The sequence below is a fragment of the Oreochromis niloticus genome, linkage group LG4 (genome assembly GCF_001858045.2).
Source record: "Oreochromis niloticus isolate F11D_XX linkage group LG4, O_niloticus_UMD_NMBU, whole genome shotgun sequence".
Lineage (NCBI taxonomy): Eukaryota > Metazoa > Chordata > Actinopteri > Cichliformes > Cichlidae > Oreochromis > Oreochromis niloticus.
This window is the reverse complement of record NC_031969.2, coordinates 5671112-5688833: the sequence shown is the minus strand read 5'-3', so window position 1 is coordinate 5688833 and position 17722 is coordinate 5671112. Positions and strand designations below refer to the sequence as shown.

Here is a 17722-nt window from a genome sequence, read left to right as displayed (position 1 = left end):
CCAACAACATGAGCTGTTTTCTTGACAATAAACAGGCATCTGCTGCCAGCAGGGAGAATACAAGAAGGTGCGTGTGCACGGTGGAGGTGGTGCTAAAATCAGAGGAGCCTTCAAAGTCAGTCTGTAGGTCACACATGGGACGCCTACTGTGGTACTTTGGTAATATAGTCTGAAAGGATAAAGTTGGGGGGGTTGTGGAAGTGTATGGGAGGGCTGTTTAAAGCGAGCATCACATACGTGACCTGTTGACTTTTGGAGAATGTGTCCACAAAGGGTACAGGAGCCCGTTTGATGAAACAGTCAACACCACATCACAAGCATGCCTTTTTGTGCTCGAGGCATCGATAAGAGATAGACGTCGCCACTGTCACGTCACAAACTGGTTTGGTGTTTTTGTCACTGCCATCTTGATGATGGCATTTGCATTACAAACGGTGGACTGCAGGTAGAACAGTAGAGCCACAAACTGTATGTAGAGACTGTATTGGTTAGGCAGTCCCATTATAAAGTCTCTTTTTAAAATCAGTCATGATTTGCACTGAGCAAATCTGAGTGCACACTGATTGGTTAATGACTTGCTAGTCACACGCTAAAGCATGGTCTGCTTTATCTTCCATATTGGCTCTAAATGTGTCTGCAAGGTAAACATCAAGTAAATGCGCTCAGTGGGAAAGTGTTTACTGAGGTGTTAGAACAAAGGACCCAACGGCCATTCAACACAATGGGAAGTCTTTTTGCAAGCAGACGAGTATCCCACTGCTGGCCATTACAAAGAGTGCAGATTTAAGGCACTTGCATATCGGCTTTACTGTCAAACAACACCTTTTATATGTAATTGCCCAAATGACACAGGACCTGAGGTTGAGACAGAGCACAGAGCTCTATAAACCTTTTCTCATGTTCTTTAAGAAAGTCGAATGTTTGGTCTGTTTGCCTTTAGACCCCTGAACTCTAACCCATCATGGCAGATAGCTGCCCCTCACTGAGCCTGGTTCTGCCAGAGGTTTCTTTCTATTAAAAGGAAGTTTTTCCTTCCTACTGTTGCCAAATGCTTAGTCTTAGAGAGGGTTGTCTGATTGTTTTGCTGATTTTTTGTGTAATATTGTAGGTGCTGTAGGGTTCAGTATAAAGCACTATATTATGATGCTATATTAATAAAATAGTTTGGTTGGAACAGACTACATTTTAACTTCCCCTACAACACTGAGCTGAGTTGTGGGATAAAAATGTTTGAAGTGTTTGCAACTTTAATCCACCAGTGCAGTCTGGAGTCCATCTGGGATACTCCAGCCATCCAGTTTCTTAGCTCCTTATCTGAATCAGGGTCTTTCAGGGAGCCTTGAGTCAATCTCAGCTATCGACAAGATGACCACTCCAGAAAAATACAAGAATTCAAACTCGCATTCACACCTATGGCCAGTTTAGAAACACCAGTTAACCTTATATGAATGCCTGTGGGGGGAAGCCTGGAGTACCTGGAGGGAAGCGAGAAAACACAGTGACAAGATGCAAAATCCACACACCAAGGTCTCCATGGCATAACGACAAATTTATAGACTCTTTTCATTTGCTGTAAACATGAAAACTTGTGGATTAGCAATTCAGGCAAAGAAAGAGTAAAACCTTGTTGAAGGTGACCTACGATGGTGATCCAGGGAAAATACCTTCTTGGGTTCGGGTATGGGAAAAGTTTCATTACATCTTCATGAGTGGGCTCTAGGAAAGAGGAAAGAGGCAGCGCCATAATCAGCTCTGCTAACATCTTCATGGATTGCGCATAAAGCTGATGGAAAGAGCTGCTTGAAAAAAATATCAATAAAATCACCATAAATTAAATCACAGCACCACTAAGAATGAGGTAATTAGAGACTTTGTTAGTTGCCAAAGATGAAACCAACAAGGATCAAACACTGATACCTTAATAAAACGAGATGAAATCTCAAATAAGCAGAATTTTACATCATGTCATTTGTCTTTTGTCACTTCTCACCAGTTAGCCCCCTCCTCACTCCCCGCTTTTTGTTTTCCCTCCTGCTTTCTTTTACCTCCTGTTGCTAGTTTGGGCCTGACATCCCTGATGCACCTGGGGAAGGAATGGGGGATGAGTGTGTGTGTGTGTGTGTGTGTGTGTGTGTGTGTGTGTGTGTGTGTGTGTGTGTGTGTTTCTGTGTCTGTCCAGCAGATGCCTCCACTGAAGTCCTCCCTCTGTCCTGCCTGTATTTTGCAAAATTTGTTTGCAGGTGTGACGAGCAAGGTCTAACTCTGCTCTAAGTTTTATGTGCTGATTGAGTCACTTCAGCTAAGTTATTGTAATTATTTTATTCATAAAAATATTTTCATTTTTTTATGAATATTTGTTACTTGTAAAGTTTCATTGCAACAGTAACATCATTTTTTAAAAGCTTAACGATCAACTTACAAACTGTTTGCACAGTTCATCTTGCTTATTTAAACTGCAGATTTGCATTTTTTCTTTGACTTATTTCAAATTATTCAGATCATTTAATGAGAATTGTGAGTTTAAAAACTTAAAACTTAAACTTAAAGATGTGTTAGAGTTTTCGTGTCCTGTGGGGAAACCTGTTGGTCAGTCAAGTGAAACCTGCACACTTTTACAAAACTTTATGTGAGCATTTTTATTCATCCACTCAATCAGAATCAGGAAAAAACATTTTCCACCTTCACGCCTCACACACACGCACGCACGCACACACACACACACACACACACACACACACACACACACACCTTATCAACCTGTGACTGCATCCTGTTGCATCCATTCAAAGCCCCTCCACCATGTTTCTCATTATAAACTGGTTCCAGCAAGTTCTTGATAATTAGCACACAGTCACCCTGCTCCTGCATAACCAAACGACTGGAGCCAAGGAACTATAAAATGGAGGTAAGATGGACCAAGAAGAAGAAAAAGCGACGAGGAGAAGAAGCAACAGCTAACGGACAGAAATAGAAGAGAGATGGCTCAGAGAAGAACCAGTGGAACCAACCTCTTCATGACAGGTGAGCTCAGCGTATCCGATTTACCTCTGAAAACTGATTTGTGCAGGGCAGTCCACGACGCTTAGAATGGATCATTTGCTTTAAAAGAAAATGTTAGAAATTCAAATCTGCATGTATGAGAATCTAAATGTTCAGACCTGAGGTTCTACAGTTTTGTACCAACAAGATACAAATTTGTAATATTTGGTTATATTTAGAAACATTGTTACAAGTTTGCTCACCAGCACTGACAACCAAACTTCTGAGTGCACCAATATATGCATCTGTATTGCATATATTAAATGTAAATGTCATCCTAATAACATTGTTTATTGCAGGGGTCTGATCATTTCTTTGCCCTATATATATCAAATTTAGATTAGCTTTCAATAAAATTATATGACATGTAAAAATTCATTCACTAATATACTTTTTTCACTAATTGTTACTGATTATTATTCAATGTGTTGTAGTAATTATTAAATATTTTATTATTATTTTTAGTTTTGTTTTATTTTGAAAGGGATTAAAAAAGTTACAGTTAAAATCGATTGCACCAGAGTTGTTTTTATTTATTTATTATATTAGCAGTTAGAAAGCCATAATAATGTATTTTTAATGTATTTTTCAGTGCATAAGATTTTGAATTAAATCAGCCTAATAACTATTATGGCTGCACTGATGATGGCACTTTTGTGTTGACTAAAGCCAGATTGAAAATCAGTTATTTGTGGTTAATGCAAGCTACGCTATTATACGGACCTAGCATAATATTCATATTTATGATTAAAAACAAATTTAATTTATATAAATAATGCACACCTTTTATAGATTCAAAGCAGGTCAGAATATTTCAACTCAAACAAAAAAGATAAAAACATGACAGTTGTACCTGTTGAGTGATGCTCACATTCCACCCAGCCCCCCCGATAAATTGATAAAAGGAGATAAAGAGGAAAAAAGCCCAAAGGACACCAAACTGTGTCCCTGCAGCTGCTTTCTCTGACTCTGCCTCTGCTCATCTTTTCATGCTTCACAGTGTTGTGTGTGGTGGCAATGTGCAGAGCCGTCCCCATCAACGAACTGTTCGAGCGAGCCTCTCAGCACTCTGACAAACTGCACTCTCTCAGCACGACGCTCACCCAGGAGCTGGTCTGTACCTGTTTTTGTGTGTGTGTTTGCACTGTAAATGAAATGTCACAGTCTCCCCAAACATAAAAAAGATAAACTTCCTGTTTAAACCCTGATCAGCGAAGCTTCCTTATCAGCTTGACATGCAGTGCAGTGGGTCTGCTTCAACCTGCCTCATTTTCAGGAACATGTACTGAGTTATAGCAAACAATTTTAACTGATCTATTCGAGCAAGACAATATTCACTTAATGTCCTGACAAGTCGGGATTGAAAGCCTTTCTGTTGAGTAAAAGCATTCTGCATCCTTATGTTCCATGACAGAGAAAAATCTGTTTGTTGTCTTATTCAAAGAGAATAACGCTCAGCTTCTGTCCCTCCCAGGACTCTCACTTCCCTCCTATAGGCAGGGTGATCATGCCGCGGCCTGCAATGTGCCACACCTCCTCTCTACAGACGCCCATTGACAAGGACCAAGCACTTCAAGTGTCAGTAAGTGCTTTTACTCCAGTATTAACATTATTCTTTGCTTCCATGTGCTTTAACTACATATAATTCAGTATTGTTTTCAACACCTTCCCCACTCTCTCTTATACATCACATTGGATGTCAACCTTGCAAGCTCACAAAATAGATTATATTCCAGAGACCCCTTTAAGCAGTTACTCATTTAAGGAGTACTTTGAGACTGACTGTGTGAATTTGACTGTCTACAAAAGCTAATGAGAAATTTTTTTTCAATGAGATCTGTTGTATTTGGATAGAGCAAAATCACAACACATTGCCTTTAGGTGCTTTATATTGTAAGGTAAAGACTAGAGAGAAAAAACCACGACAATCAGATCTCCCTCTTTGTGACTGTGGGAAGGAAAAACTCCCTTTTTACAGGAAGAAATCTTTCGCAGAACCAGCCTGAGGTTCCGCTAAGATGAATTTGGGGTAATGGGAGGTAGACAGGACAAAAGACACACTTTGGAAGAGAGCCTGAGATTTATAATTGCTAATGATTAAATGCAGAGTGATGTATAAACACACAGAGATTGAAGAGTGCATCATGGGAAGTCCCCAGCCCCCATTTTAACTTTAGTTAGACAAAAGTAAGAAATCTGTATCTAACTGACACATATCTGCAAACTGCTTCTGTTTTCCCTCAAACATCTTCACCTTCTTGTGGTATTGTTTCTATTTTTGTCCAGGAGTCAGATTTGATGTCCCTGGCTCGCTCCCTCCTCCAAGCCTGGTCAGACCCTCTCGTAGTCCTGTCCTCCTCCGCTAGTACCCTGCCTCACCCAGCACAAAGCACCATATTCAACAAGATCCAGGAGATGCAGCAGTACTCCAAAAGTCTCAAGGATGGCCTGGATGTACTATCTAGTAAGGTGTGTAAGAAATGGCTGCAGGAGCTTTGTGGGGAAAATAAAAAGTTATTTCCATTTACAGTGCAAATACAAAATGTACCATTAAAATGATTTTTCCCGGCCTCTGTTCGTGTCCAGATGGGTTCACCTGCTCAGGCCATCACTTCACTGCCCTACCGAGGAGGCACCAACCTCGGCCATGACAAGATCACCAAGTTGATCAACTTCAACTTTCTGCTGTCCTGCCTCCGTCGGGACTCTCACAAGATTGACAGCTTCCTGAAAGTCCTGCGCTGCCGGGCAGCAAAGATGCAACCAGAGATGTGCTGAAGAGTGGGTGTCCAGCCTGACTCTGTGGGGAGATTGTTCTGAAAGCTTGTATTGCCTATAGAATTATACATGGTACTATATTCCCACCTGCTGATTAGTTTTGGAACACGAGGATAAGGAGGAGTTATAAGGTACAAAAACACATAAAAATTGACCTTCTTGCTCCGTTTCTCAGTGTGTATGTATAAATTAAAGCTGCTTTCAGCTGTTGCCTTATTCTCAAGGGGTTACCACAGTGGGCCACTCCCCATGTTTAAATGTGTTTTATGCTGGATGTCCTTCCTGATGCAACCCCAAAGAAGTTTGTGTCTCCTCCTGGGATTATGCCAGGAGATCTTTTGCTTGTTTATGCACATGTGCAAACCTCTACACTATGGAGGATTGTTAAATAGTAGCCTTAAAGGTTAACAGATTTAAAGTATAGGAAGGGGAGCTGCAGGCTGTTGTCTGACCTTATGATGGAGATGGAGCACCTACCAATTTTTATTTCCAGCTGGCCTGGCATTATGAAGTGACCACACGGTGGCCACGAATGGAAGCAAATCAGTGTGTCAGCCTGTGACTCCTCCTCATCCTTTTGTTCTGTTGAAGCAGTATCCCCACAAAGTCATACTACTAATGGAGAAAATGAGTGGAGAATGTTTTCTTCCTAACTAATGCTTAATTAACTGCAGCATTTGCACTTTAGATTAAATGACATCTTTTAAAAAGCATTGTTACCTCAGTGCCTTTTAACTGAACTGTTTCTTTTAAATCTGTATTTCAATAAAGTTTTTCTTGCACAGTAAAATGTTGTCACTTTGTTTGAATGGAAATCAGTACCTTGCATGTAACAACCTGAGCTCACTGATCTCACGATGATCAGTGGAGTTCCACCGGGGTTCTGTTCTGTTTTCCTTAGGTAGTATTATCAAAAGGCACAGCATACATTTTCACCAGTTAGTTAAACTGCAGGAATGTCTTAAAGACATAAAGACCTGGATGACTGACTGCTTGTGAATTCTGAGGTTATTGCACTCAGTCCTAAAAATCTTAGAAACACGGTGTCTAACCAGATACTTGGTCTGGATGCATTACCTTGGCTTCCAACAACACTGGAAAGAATTTACAAGTCCAACAGTGTGTATATTAACCCTTTCATGCATGAATTATGACAACCTCAATCAGGATTTTGTTCTTTTTATTTATCTTTATGTATGAAAAGGTGAAAAAAGATACTTAAGAAAAAAATCCTGATTGAGGTTGTCATAATTCATCCATGAGAGGGTAAAATAACAACAATGACAATGAAACACGTCATACTTCTGTAGTAACATTAAACGACCAGTGGGTGCTGGGTGCTTTCTTGCATTTGCACAATATCTCTAAATAATATCTCTATGTCTCAGAGTGATGCTGAAAAACTAGTTCACATATTTATTACTTCTGCTGGCCTACTGTAATTGATTATTATAAAGATGTCCTTAAAGGTCCCTCAGTTCCAAAATGCTGCAGCGAGAGTACTGATGGGGAAAGCGCACCCATATTTCACCCATACTGGCTTTGCTTCATGGGCCCCCTGCTGAGTCCTAAATTGAATTTAAAATCCTTCTAGTCACATACAATGTCTTGAATAATCAGGCCTTATCTTATCTTAAAGACCTTAGATTACCGTATCACCCCAATAGAGTAATTTGCTCTTCCCTATGATATTGAATGGAAAGCAGAGCCTTCGGTTTCCAGGGCCCTCTTCTGTGGAAACATCTCCCAATTTGGATATGGGAGACAACTTTTATGATTAGGCTTAAGACTTTAAGCTTGAAGCTTTTTGATAAAGCATATAGTTAGGGCTGGAACAGCTGACCCTGAATCCTCCCTTAGTTACCCTGCAATAGGTCGAGGCTGCTTGGGGCTTGATGCACTGTGTTTCTTCTTCATTTTGCATTTAATCATTAGTTAATGTGCTGACCTTCATTATTAATTATTAATCACTGGCTCTCTTCCACAGTGTGTATTTTGTCCTATGTTCCTTCCTTTACTCCGACTGGTAGCAGCTTATAGCTGCTTCTCCCTGAGCCTGGTTCTGCTGGAGGTAAATTTAGAGTTTTTCCTTCCCAATGTTGTCATGTGCTTTCTCTAAGGGTGTTGCTTGATTGTTAGGTTTTTCCCTGTATTATTGTAGGGTCTCTACCTTACAATATAGTGCATCTTGAGGTGACTGTTGTGATTTGGCGATGTATAAATGAAACTGAATTGAATAGGACTACAGAAGCATTGTCATCGACACAAATGCATTGGTGGTGGGCCTGGACTGTATATGGCTCATTCCATCCAAAGTCATCAAATAAAGAAAAGTAAAATAAAACCTTACCCACCATCACAAATCTTCCTTAAAACGTTCCAGGTGAAAGATATACTTTCCAATAAGATTCGTGCAAAACTTCTTGCTAATATTATATTAGTTATAGATGCATCAAATTTGTCCTCATATTAACTCACATTCAGAGCAGAGACAGAATCTCACACATTTTAAAGAGAAAGAGAGAAATTCTTCCATAAATAGTGACATAGTTACTGCAGTGTAACAATGTCACTATTTGTGGACAACTGCAGAGGGCGCTCAACAACCTTGTTTTTATATCTGAGCATAGGTAGAATGCAGCCATTTGAGTTGAGTCCCACACTGCAAAGAGAGGTGTCCCTGATGAATCACTCTTATCAGTGCACGCACTCATACTGATTGCAACTACTTGCAATCGGTCACCAAACATTCAGTGCAGTTTCTGAGCAGCCATCGATGTTTCCTCATCACAAAAAGCTGCAGTTCTATGTTCACTCTAATGTGACTGAGCCATTAGCAAACTGGCAGCAATATTTTTAAACTTGAAAAAAAATTGGTTCACCTCTTTGCTTTTAGGCTTTTGGATACAAATGCACAGATACTGGACCTGCTTTATTTTAAACTCTGTGGTAATAAACCTGCCACAGGACACCTGAGAGAACAATGTTTTGTGTGTTTTTGTGTGGAGATGATTATTATATTTAGCATAATGATATAAGTGGTTATAACTCATTATTCATTCCCCCCGGCAACTCTGAATTGGCGAAGCGGAAGAGAATGGATCCATGGATGACCATAGTACTCACTATCTGATGGTTGGTTTTACCAGGATAGAACTCCATGTCTCAAAGCTCAAATCAAACACTGGTTTCTTGAACATCACAGTGAATTCTGTTTACTAAAATGGTCTCTACAGTCACCAGAGTTCATTTCATGACGGATGATGGATGTGCAGCCAACTGTGTGATGCTGTCATGTCAATATGGACCAAAATCAATAAGGAATGTTTTCCAGAACCCTGTTGAATTTAAATGTAGGTATTTGTTGAGGCAAAGAGGTTCAACTTGTTCAGTGATGCCAAACACACCAGCAAATCTACAACACAATGGCTGAGAAAGAAAAAAATCAAGTTGTTACAACTGGTACAGTTAACATCCAGAACTCGACCCAACTGATGTGCTGTGGCGGCTTCTTCTGTAAAGAAGAGTTGTTTTTGATGTACAAAGGACTTAAACTGCCAAAAATAATGTCCACCTCATTTCATCTATCATTTACTGCTACGTGCATTAACTATTCATTCTGAGCAATTAAAGTAGCAGCAAGTTATTTGGGAGCTGAAAGGGAATAAAGACTCTCCTCAGGATTTAGAATATCTGAAGCCCTCTATGTGTCACCTCAACATTATCCCCACTTGTCTTTTTAAAGATGTCTTTGACATTATTGGACATGACAAAAAACAAATCTTGATGCAACAGGTCTTTCAGATTTTAGGCCAATCTCATTAAACGTCCTTTTCTGTCCAAAGTCCAGGAGAGGGTTGTCTTACTTCGGCTCCAGGCTGTTCTGGGATTGAATGACATCCTTGAAATATTTCAGTCTGGTTTCAAACATCTACGCTGAAACTGTGTTTTTAAAGGTTTTTAATGATCTTTTATTAATTGCTGCCTCGGGTGACTGCCATTTTAGTGCTTTTCAACCTTTAGTTTTTCATTTGAGAAACAAATAAATTCCATTGTAAAAGCTAATTTCTTCCAGCTGAAGGCAAACATTAAGAACTGCCTTTGAATTTTCTAGAAAATTGATTTTCTGAATCTAAAAGCAACACAGCAGCACTTTGGTTTTTTAAGACCGGTGAGTAATGGCAGTACATTTCAGGACAGAACTCTCTAGGATACAATGGCTTGCAAAAGTATTCGGCCCCCTTGAACTTTCCTACATTTTGTCACATTACAGCCACAAACATGAATCAATTTTATTGGAATTCCAGGTGAAAGACCAACACAAAGTGGTGTACACGTGAGAAGTGGAACGAAAATCATACATGATTCCAAACATTTTTTTACAAATAAATCACTGCAAAGTGGGGTGTGCGTAATTATTCAGCCCCCTTTGGTCTGAGTGCAGCCAGTTGCCCATAGACACTGCCTGATGAGTGCTAATGACTAAATAGAGTGCACCTGTGTGTAATCTAATGTCAGTACAAATACAGCTGCTCTGTGACGGCCTCAGAGGTTGTCTAAGAGAATATTGGGAGCAACAACACCACGAAGTCCAAAGAACACACCAGACAGGTCAGGGATAAAGTTATTGAGAAATTTAAAGCAGGCTTAGGCTACAAAAAGATTTCCCAAGCCTTGAACATCCCACGGAGCACTGTTCAAGCGATCATTCAGAAATGGAAGGAATATGGTACAACTGTAAACCTACCAAGACAAGGCCGTCCACCTAAACTCACAGGCCGAGCAAGGAGAGCGCTGATCAGAAATGCAGCCAAGAGGCCCATGGTGACTCTGGACGAGCTGCAGAGATCTACAGCTCAGGTGGTGCTCTGGTCAGATGAGACCAAAATGGAACTTTTTGGCCAAAATGCAAAACGCTATGTGTGGCGGGAAACTAACACTGCACATCACTCTGAACACACCATCCCCACTGTCACATATGGTGGTGGCAGCATCATGCTCTGGGGCTGCTTCTCTTCAGCAGGGACAGGGAAGCTGGTCAGAGTTGATGGGAAGATGGATGGAGCCAAATACAGGGCAATCTTGGAAGAAAACCTCTTGGAGTCTGCAAAAGACTTGAGACTGGGGCGGAGGTTCACCTTCCAGCAGGACGACGACCCTAAACATAAAGCCAGGGCAACAATGGAATGGTTTAAAACAAAACATATCCATGTGTAAGAATGGCCCAGTCAAAGTCCAGATCTAAATCCAATCCAGAATCTGTGGCAAGATCTGAAAACTGCTGTTCACAAACGCTGTCCATCTAATCTGACTGAGCTGGAGCTGTTTTGCAAAGAAGAATGGGCAAGGATTTCAGTCTGTAGATGTGCAAAGCTGGTAGAGACATACCCTAAAAGACTGGCAGCTGTAATTGCAGCAAAAGGTGGTTCTACAAAGTATTGACTCAGGGGGCTGAATAATTACACACACCCCACTTTTCAGTTATTTATTTGTAAAAAATGTTTGGAATCATTTCCGTTCCACTTCTCACGTGTACACCACTTTGTATTGGTCTTTCACGTGGAATTCCAATAAAATCGATTCATGTTTGTGGCTGTAATGTGACAAAATGTGGAAAAGTTCAAGGGGTCCGAATACTTTTGCAAGTCACTGTATATGAAGGACAGACAAGAAGCACTGTCTGCTAGAGTTTAACAAATGTCCTCACAAATATAGGCTTGGATAGATAAGGGAAGCATATCTGCACATAACACGCACCCACGCATCCTTCTTCCTCAGCTGCTGTGTTTATGCTTTGTATCTGTCCTGATTCCACTGAGTTGGCGTTCAGTTTGAGCACCAGTCTGCAGTCTGCTCTATTTTTAGCTCTTTACATCTCAGAGGCAGGAGGTGCTAAGTGAGGCAGCCTTCCCAGAAGTTCACAGTGAAAAGAAGCACATCTCTCTGAGGCACAGCAGTCCATTTATATGATAGGAAAAGGAAACATGAGACAGAAAATTGTGATCCTATACTTTGTCCACTGACTTGCACACCTGGGATCTTCAGAAGAACCTGTTTAACTGTAACAACTAGCACTATAACTGAGTTAATATGTATCTTTAGTCTACATGAGTAAATAAAAAACTGACATTCGTCTGAAGTACAGTAAGTGCAATGTTTGTATAAATCTGATAAATTGCCTGGGTAGAAATATCATCATAAGTAGATGGGCACAGCACTCCACGTTACAACGTAACCACTTTTACAGGATGCGCTCATTGTGAAAAAGTCCCATTGTGTTCGGTAATGTTTGGAGAAGAAGTTTTGATCTCGTCTTCTTGAAGCATCAAAGGAAAACCCAAGCAACTCAAAGGGATCACGGATTAATAAAAAATGTAGCGATTCTGATTCCATTATTGATATCATTTGTTGATTTAATTCCTTATTGATCTTAATGATTTCTCACTGGGTTCTCATTGGCTCAGCTTTGAGAGTCACCACCATCGCTAAGCAGCAAAAACATTAAATTTATGCATTTATGTGATCAGTGTTGGTCATTACTAAAAAAAAGCAATGTGTTACACATATTACACAGAATTGCTTTCTTAAAAGTAATGCAGTAATTACTCCCAGGAGAAAATAATTCATGTTGCATTACTTTGACATTTCTCTGTAAAATGACCTGAACTGCATTGTCTCATAATTATCATTTAACACTGTAAACCTATAGGGTGCAGTCCCACACACCAACACAGTTCTTTATCCTAATGAGGACACACATATCATCTTTCTCTTAGGTGGTGATAGCCGCAGTGATTCTACTTTACCTGAACAGGTAGAAACAGAGGCTGCAGGCCTACTGCTCATCACTGCCTTTGTGACCTGTTGAAGTTCAGGATATGGCTTCTGGGCTGGGGTCGGCTTTCACTCAGCTTTAAAATCCCTCTGGGTTTGTCGTGGGAAATCTCCCAAATAGAAGGCTGCCAAAGTAAAACAGAGACACAGTGAGACAATATAATCAATCACATGTACATGGGTGAACGTCTCAAGTGAGAGTCACACAGTGTACTTCTTTATTCGTGCATTTATAGTCACTGGTGACAACAGTGAATACGTCTATTCATAGGCAGAGGAATGTTAGTGCGTAGGGAGTGAAGATAAGAGTGGTTGAGGTGTATGTGTGTGTGTTGTGAGATTCAGAAGGACGCAGCCCTTCTTCTTGTTAGAGAGCGCAGATAAAAGTATCCAGCTCTCCTCTTCCTGCTTGTTCAGCTATTATCGCTGTGAGAAAGAATTTATAAAACAGTCTTGTAGTGGACAACAGTCTAAGTCATCAAAAGGTCAACATACAGTATTCTATCATATGCAAACTTATATCATTAAAAGCTTATACTGACTACTAAGTACAATTTTCCATTGACAGGGTTTTTGGCTAGCTTAGTGCTAGCATGCTGTCTGTGCGGCTGCTTGCAAAGAGCAAATGTAGAGGTTAGATTCATTAACAGGCAACAAATTTTAATTTATGTCTGTTTTATATTTAACAACCCAAACAACACTTACATTGCATGTTGTGATGGAAGGCCACTGTTGTTTGGCCAGCACCTGTCACATCAGAAACTTTTAATAACTCATTTTGCATGCTAGCAATGAACTGATGCTAGCACTGATGATGGACACAAGAACTCCTGCTATGTCCAGGTTAAACAGTTGTAGGTTCCACTTGTACTTTCAGGTGTGTGTTGTTGTTGTTTTTGCATAAATATATTTAATAAACTTTTTAAGATCATGCTGTGTGTCTGTGTTTCTGAGCTGAATACAAGATTTTTTAAACATATGTGGTCCTCATAGGACAGCTCCATTACAAATATGTGACGTTATAAAATATGATGCATTATTGTAGATTAAACAAAATATAAAGCCTTTAAGGTGAACCCAACCTTAAACATTTGCAGCAGTTATATTAATTCATATAACACTGATGTAATAATAGCCATTAATACTGTTTTACATCGTGAGATATTTTAATAGTGTTTTTTCTAACTTTTGCTAAAAGAATGCTTCTAAAAACCGACCATGTGGATTGGCAGATAATAAATTATTAAATGACTAATTACTTGACTGTTGTCAAAGCATCCATCTGGCAGAGAAGGCAAAATCAACCTAAAGTTAAAATAATCTGTTTAAATTAACTGGTCAGCACAAGTTTGACTTCATATCAAGTTTCTATCACACAGTTTTAGAAACTCTGCCTATCTTGCTGGAGACAATAGCTTTATTTAAGATGAGATAAGATAAGATAAACCTTTATTAGTCCCACATCTGGGAAATGTTTTGGTCACGGCAGAGAGTACAAAAAACTAATAGATTAGAATAACATATTATATAAAATAGATTAAAATACTTTGTTATGTTAGAAAATTGCACTTGGTAATATTGCAGATCAGGGAGATTGGGTCAAAGTTACCATTGTGTATGGGATGTGTGTGTGTGTGTGTGTCTGCATGTGTGTGGTCAGCTGCAAAGTCTTTGTTGTGGAGTCTGACAGCAGTGGGGAGGAAAGACCTGCGAAATCTCTCCGTCCCACACCGTGGGTGCCGCAGTCTCCCACTGAAGGAGCTGCTCAGTGCTGTCAGAGTCTCCTGCATGGGGTGGGAGATGTTGTCCAACAGGGATGACAGCTTAGCCACCATTCTCCTGTCACTCACCACCTCCACTGGGTCCAGAGGGCATCCTAGAACAGAGCTGGCCCTCCGGATCAGCCTGGTCAATCTCTTCCTGTCCCCGGCTGAGATGTTGCCACCCCAGCAGACCACACTGTAAAAGATGGCTGAGGCCACCACAGAGTCATAGAAGGTCTTCAGGAGTGGGCCCTTGGCTTCACTCCAAAAGACCTGAGTCTCTGCAGCAAGTACAGACCTTTCCTGTAGAGGGCCTCTGAATTATGAGTCCAGTCCAGTTTATTGTTCAGATGAACACCAAGGTACCTGCAGCTGTCCACAGCCTCAGTGTCCATACCTCAGATGTTTAGTGGTTGCAGTGGAGGATGTTTGTGCCTGTGGAAGTCTGACACCAGCTCCTTGGATTTTCTAGTGTTTTTCTAGTTTTATAGAATATCCATCCATCCATCTTCATCCGCTTTATCCGAGGCCGGGTCGCGGGGGCAGTAGCCTAAGCAGGGAAGCCCAGACCTCCCTCTCCCCAGCCACCTCCTCCAGCTTATCCGGGGGAACACCAAGGCACTCCCAGGCCAGCCGAGAGATGTAATCTCTCCAGCGTGTCCTGGGTCTGCCCCGGGGCCTCCTCCCGGTGGGACATGCCCGGAACACCTCACCCAGGAGGCGCCCAGGAGGCATCCTTGTCAGATGCCCGAACCACCTCAACTGGCTCCTTTCGATGTGGAGGAGCAGCGGCTCTACTCTGAGCCCCTCCCGGATGGCTGAACTTCTCACCCTATCTCTAAGGGAGAGGCCAGCCACCCTTCGGAGGAAGCTCATTTCTGCCGCTTGTATCCGTGATCTCGTTCTTTCGGTCACTACCCACAGCTCATGGCCATAGGTGAGGGTAGGGACGTAGATCGACCGGTAAATTGAGAGCTTCGCTTTTACATTCAGCTCCCTCTTCACCACGACGGACCGGTGCAGCGTCCGCATCACTGCAGCCGCAGCACCAATCCGTCTGTCGATCTCCGGCTCCCTTCTCCCATCACTCGCGAACAAGACCCCGAGATACTTGAACTCCTCCACTTGGGGCAGGAACTCATCCCCAACCCGGAGTGGGCACTCCACCCTTTTCCGGCTGAGAACCATGGCCTCAGATTTGGAGATGCTGATCCTCATTCCCGCTGCTTCACACTCGGCTGCGAACCGTTCCAGTGTGAGCTGGAGGCCTTCACCTGATGAAGCCAACAGAACCACATCATCCGCAAAAAGCAGAGATGAGATTCTGAGGCCACCGAAGTGAAAGCCCTCCACCACTTGGCTGCGCCTAGAAATCCTGTCCATAAAAATTATGAACAGAACCGGTGACAAAGGGCAGCCCTGGTGGAGCCCATCACCCACCGGGAACGAGTCCGACTTATTGCCGGCAATGCGAACCAAGCTCTTGCAACGGTTGTATAGGGATCGAATGGCCCGTAGCAATGGGCCAGACACCCCATACTCCCGCAACACCTCCCACAGGACACCCCGAGGGACACGGTCGAATGCCTTCTCCAAGTCCACAAAACACATGTAGACTGGTTGGGCAAACTCCCATGCACCCTCAAGTATCCTTGAGAGGATAAAGAGCTGGTCCAGTGTTCCGTGACCAGGACGAAAACCGCATTGTTCCTCCTGTATCCGAGGTTCGACTAGCGGACGAACTCTCCTTTCCAGCACCCTGGCATAGACTTTCCCAGAGAGGCTGAGGAGTGTGATCCCCCTGTAGCTGGAACACACCCTCCGGTCTCCCTTCTTAAAGATGGAGACCACCACCCTGGTCTGCCAGTCCAGGGGTACTGCCCCTGATATCCACGCAACATTGCAGAGGCGTGTCAACCAAGACAGCCCCACAACGTCCAGAGCCTTCAGGAACTCGGGGCGGACCTCATCAACACCAGGGGCTCTGCCACCAAGCAGTTGTTTAACTGCCTCAGTGACCTTGCCCCCGGAAATTGGCGGGTCATTCCCCTCATCCCCAGACTCTGCTTCTTCCTCGGAAGACGTGTCAGTGGGATTAAGGAGGTCCTCGAAGTATTCCTTCCACCGCCTGACAATTTTCTCAGTCGACGTCAGCAGCGCTCCGCCAGCACTATACACAGTGCAGGTAGAGCACCGCTTTCCCCTCCTGAGACGCCTGACGGTTTGCCAGAATCTCTTCGAGGCAGTCCGAAAGTCTTTTTCCATGGCTTCTCCGAACTCCTCCCACACCCGAGTTTTTGCTTCAGCCACTGCCCGAGCCGCATTCCGCTTGGCCTGTCGATACCTGTCGGCTGCCTCCGGAGTCCCACAGGCTAACCAAGCCCGATAGGACTCCTTCTTCAGCCTGGTGGCTCCCTTCACCTCTGGTATTCACCATTTGGTTCGGGGATTACCACCACAGCAGGCACCAACCACCTTGCGACCGTAGCTCAATGCAGCAGCTTCGGCGATGGAGACGCTGAACATGGTCCATTCGGACTCAATGTCCCCAGTCTCCCTCGGAATGCTGTTGAAGCTCTGCCGGAGGTGTGCGTTGAAGATCTTGCGGACTGGGGCCTCTGCTAGACGTTCCCAGCACACCCTCACTACACGTTTAGGTGCACCGGGTCTGTCCAGCGTCCTCCCCTGCCACCTGATCCAACTCACCACCAGGTGGTGATCAGTTGACAGCTCAGCCCCTCTCTTTACCCGAGTGTCCAGAACATATGGTCGCAGATCTGGTGATACGATTACAAAATCGATCATCGACCTGCGGCCTAGAGCATCCTGGTGCCACGTGCACTTATGGACACTCTTATGTTCGAACAAGGTGTTCGTTATGGCCAAACTGTGATTTGCACAGAAGTCCAATAACAAAACACCACTCGGGTTCAGATCAGGGAGGCCGTTCCTCCCGATCACGCCCCTCCAGGTCTCGCTGTCGTTACCCACATGAGCATTGAAATCTCCCAGCAGGACAACAGAGTCTCCAGGTGGGGCACCTTCCAGCACCCCCCCCCCAGGGACTCTAAGAAGGCTGGGTACTCTGAACTGTCACTCGGCGCATAAGCACAGATGACAGTCAGGACCCGTTCCCCGACCCTGAGGCGCAGGGAACAAACCCTCTCATCCACCGGGAAAAACCCCAACGTACCGGCAGCAAGCCGAGGGGATATTAGAATACCCACCCCAGCCCGCCGCCTCTCACCAGGAGCAACTCCAGACTGAGACAGAGTCCAGCCCCTCTTCAGGAGACTGGTTCCAGAGCC

The 17722-nt window shown here is 43.0% G+C and overlaps 1 protein-coding gene across 1 annotated transcript; it reads left to right on the top strand.

Annotated features, from left to right (window-relative positions):
* Window positions 1-2940: 2940 nt before the first annotated feature.
* Window positions 2941-6604, top strand: prl (prolactin). The gene is given in 5 exon segments (NM_001279786.1): window positions 2941-3021; window positions 4040-4152; window positions 4514-4621; window positions 5326-5508; window positions 5626-6604. Coding segments are annotated over 5 exon segments (639 nt in total). The 5' UTR covers window positions 2941-2978; the 3' UTR covers window positions 5818-6604.
* The last annotated feature ends 11118 nt before the right edge of the window (window positions 6605-17722 follow it).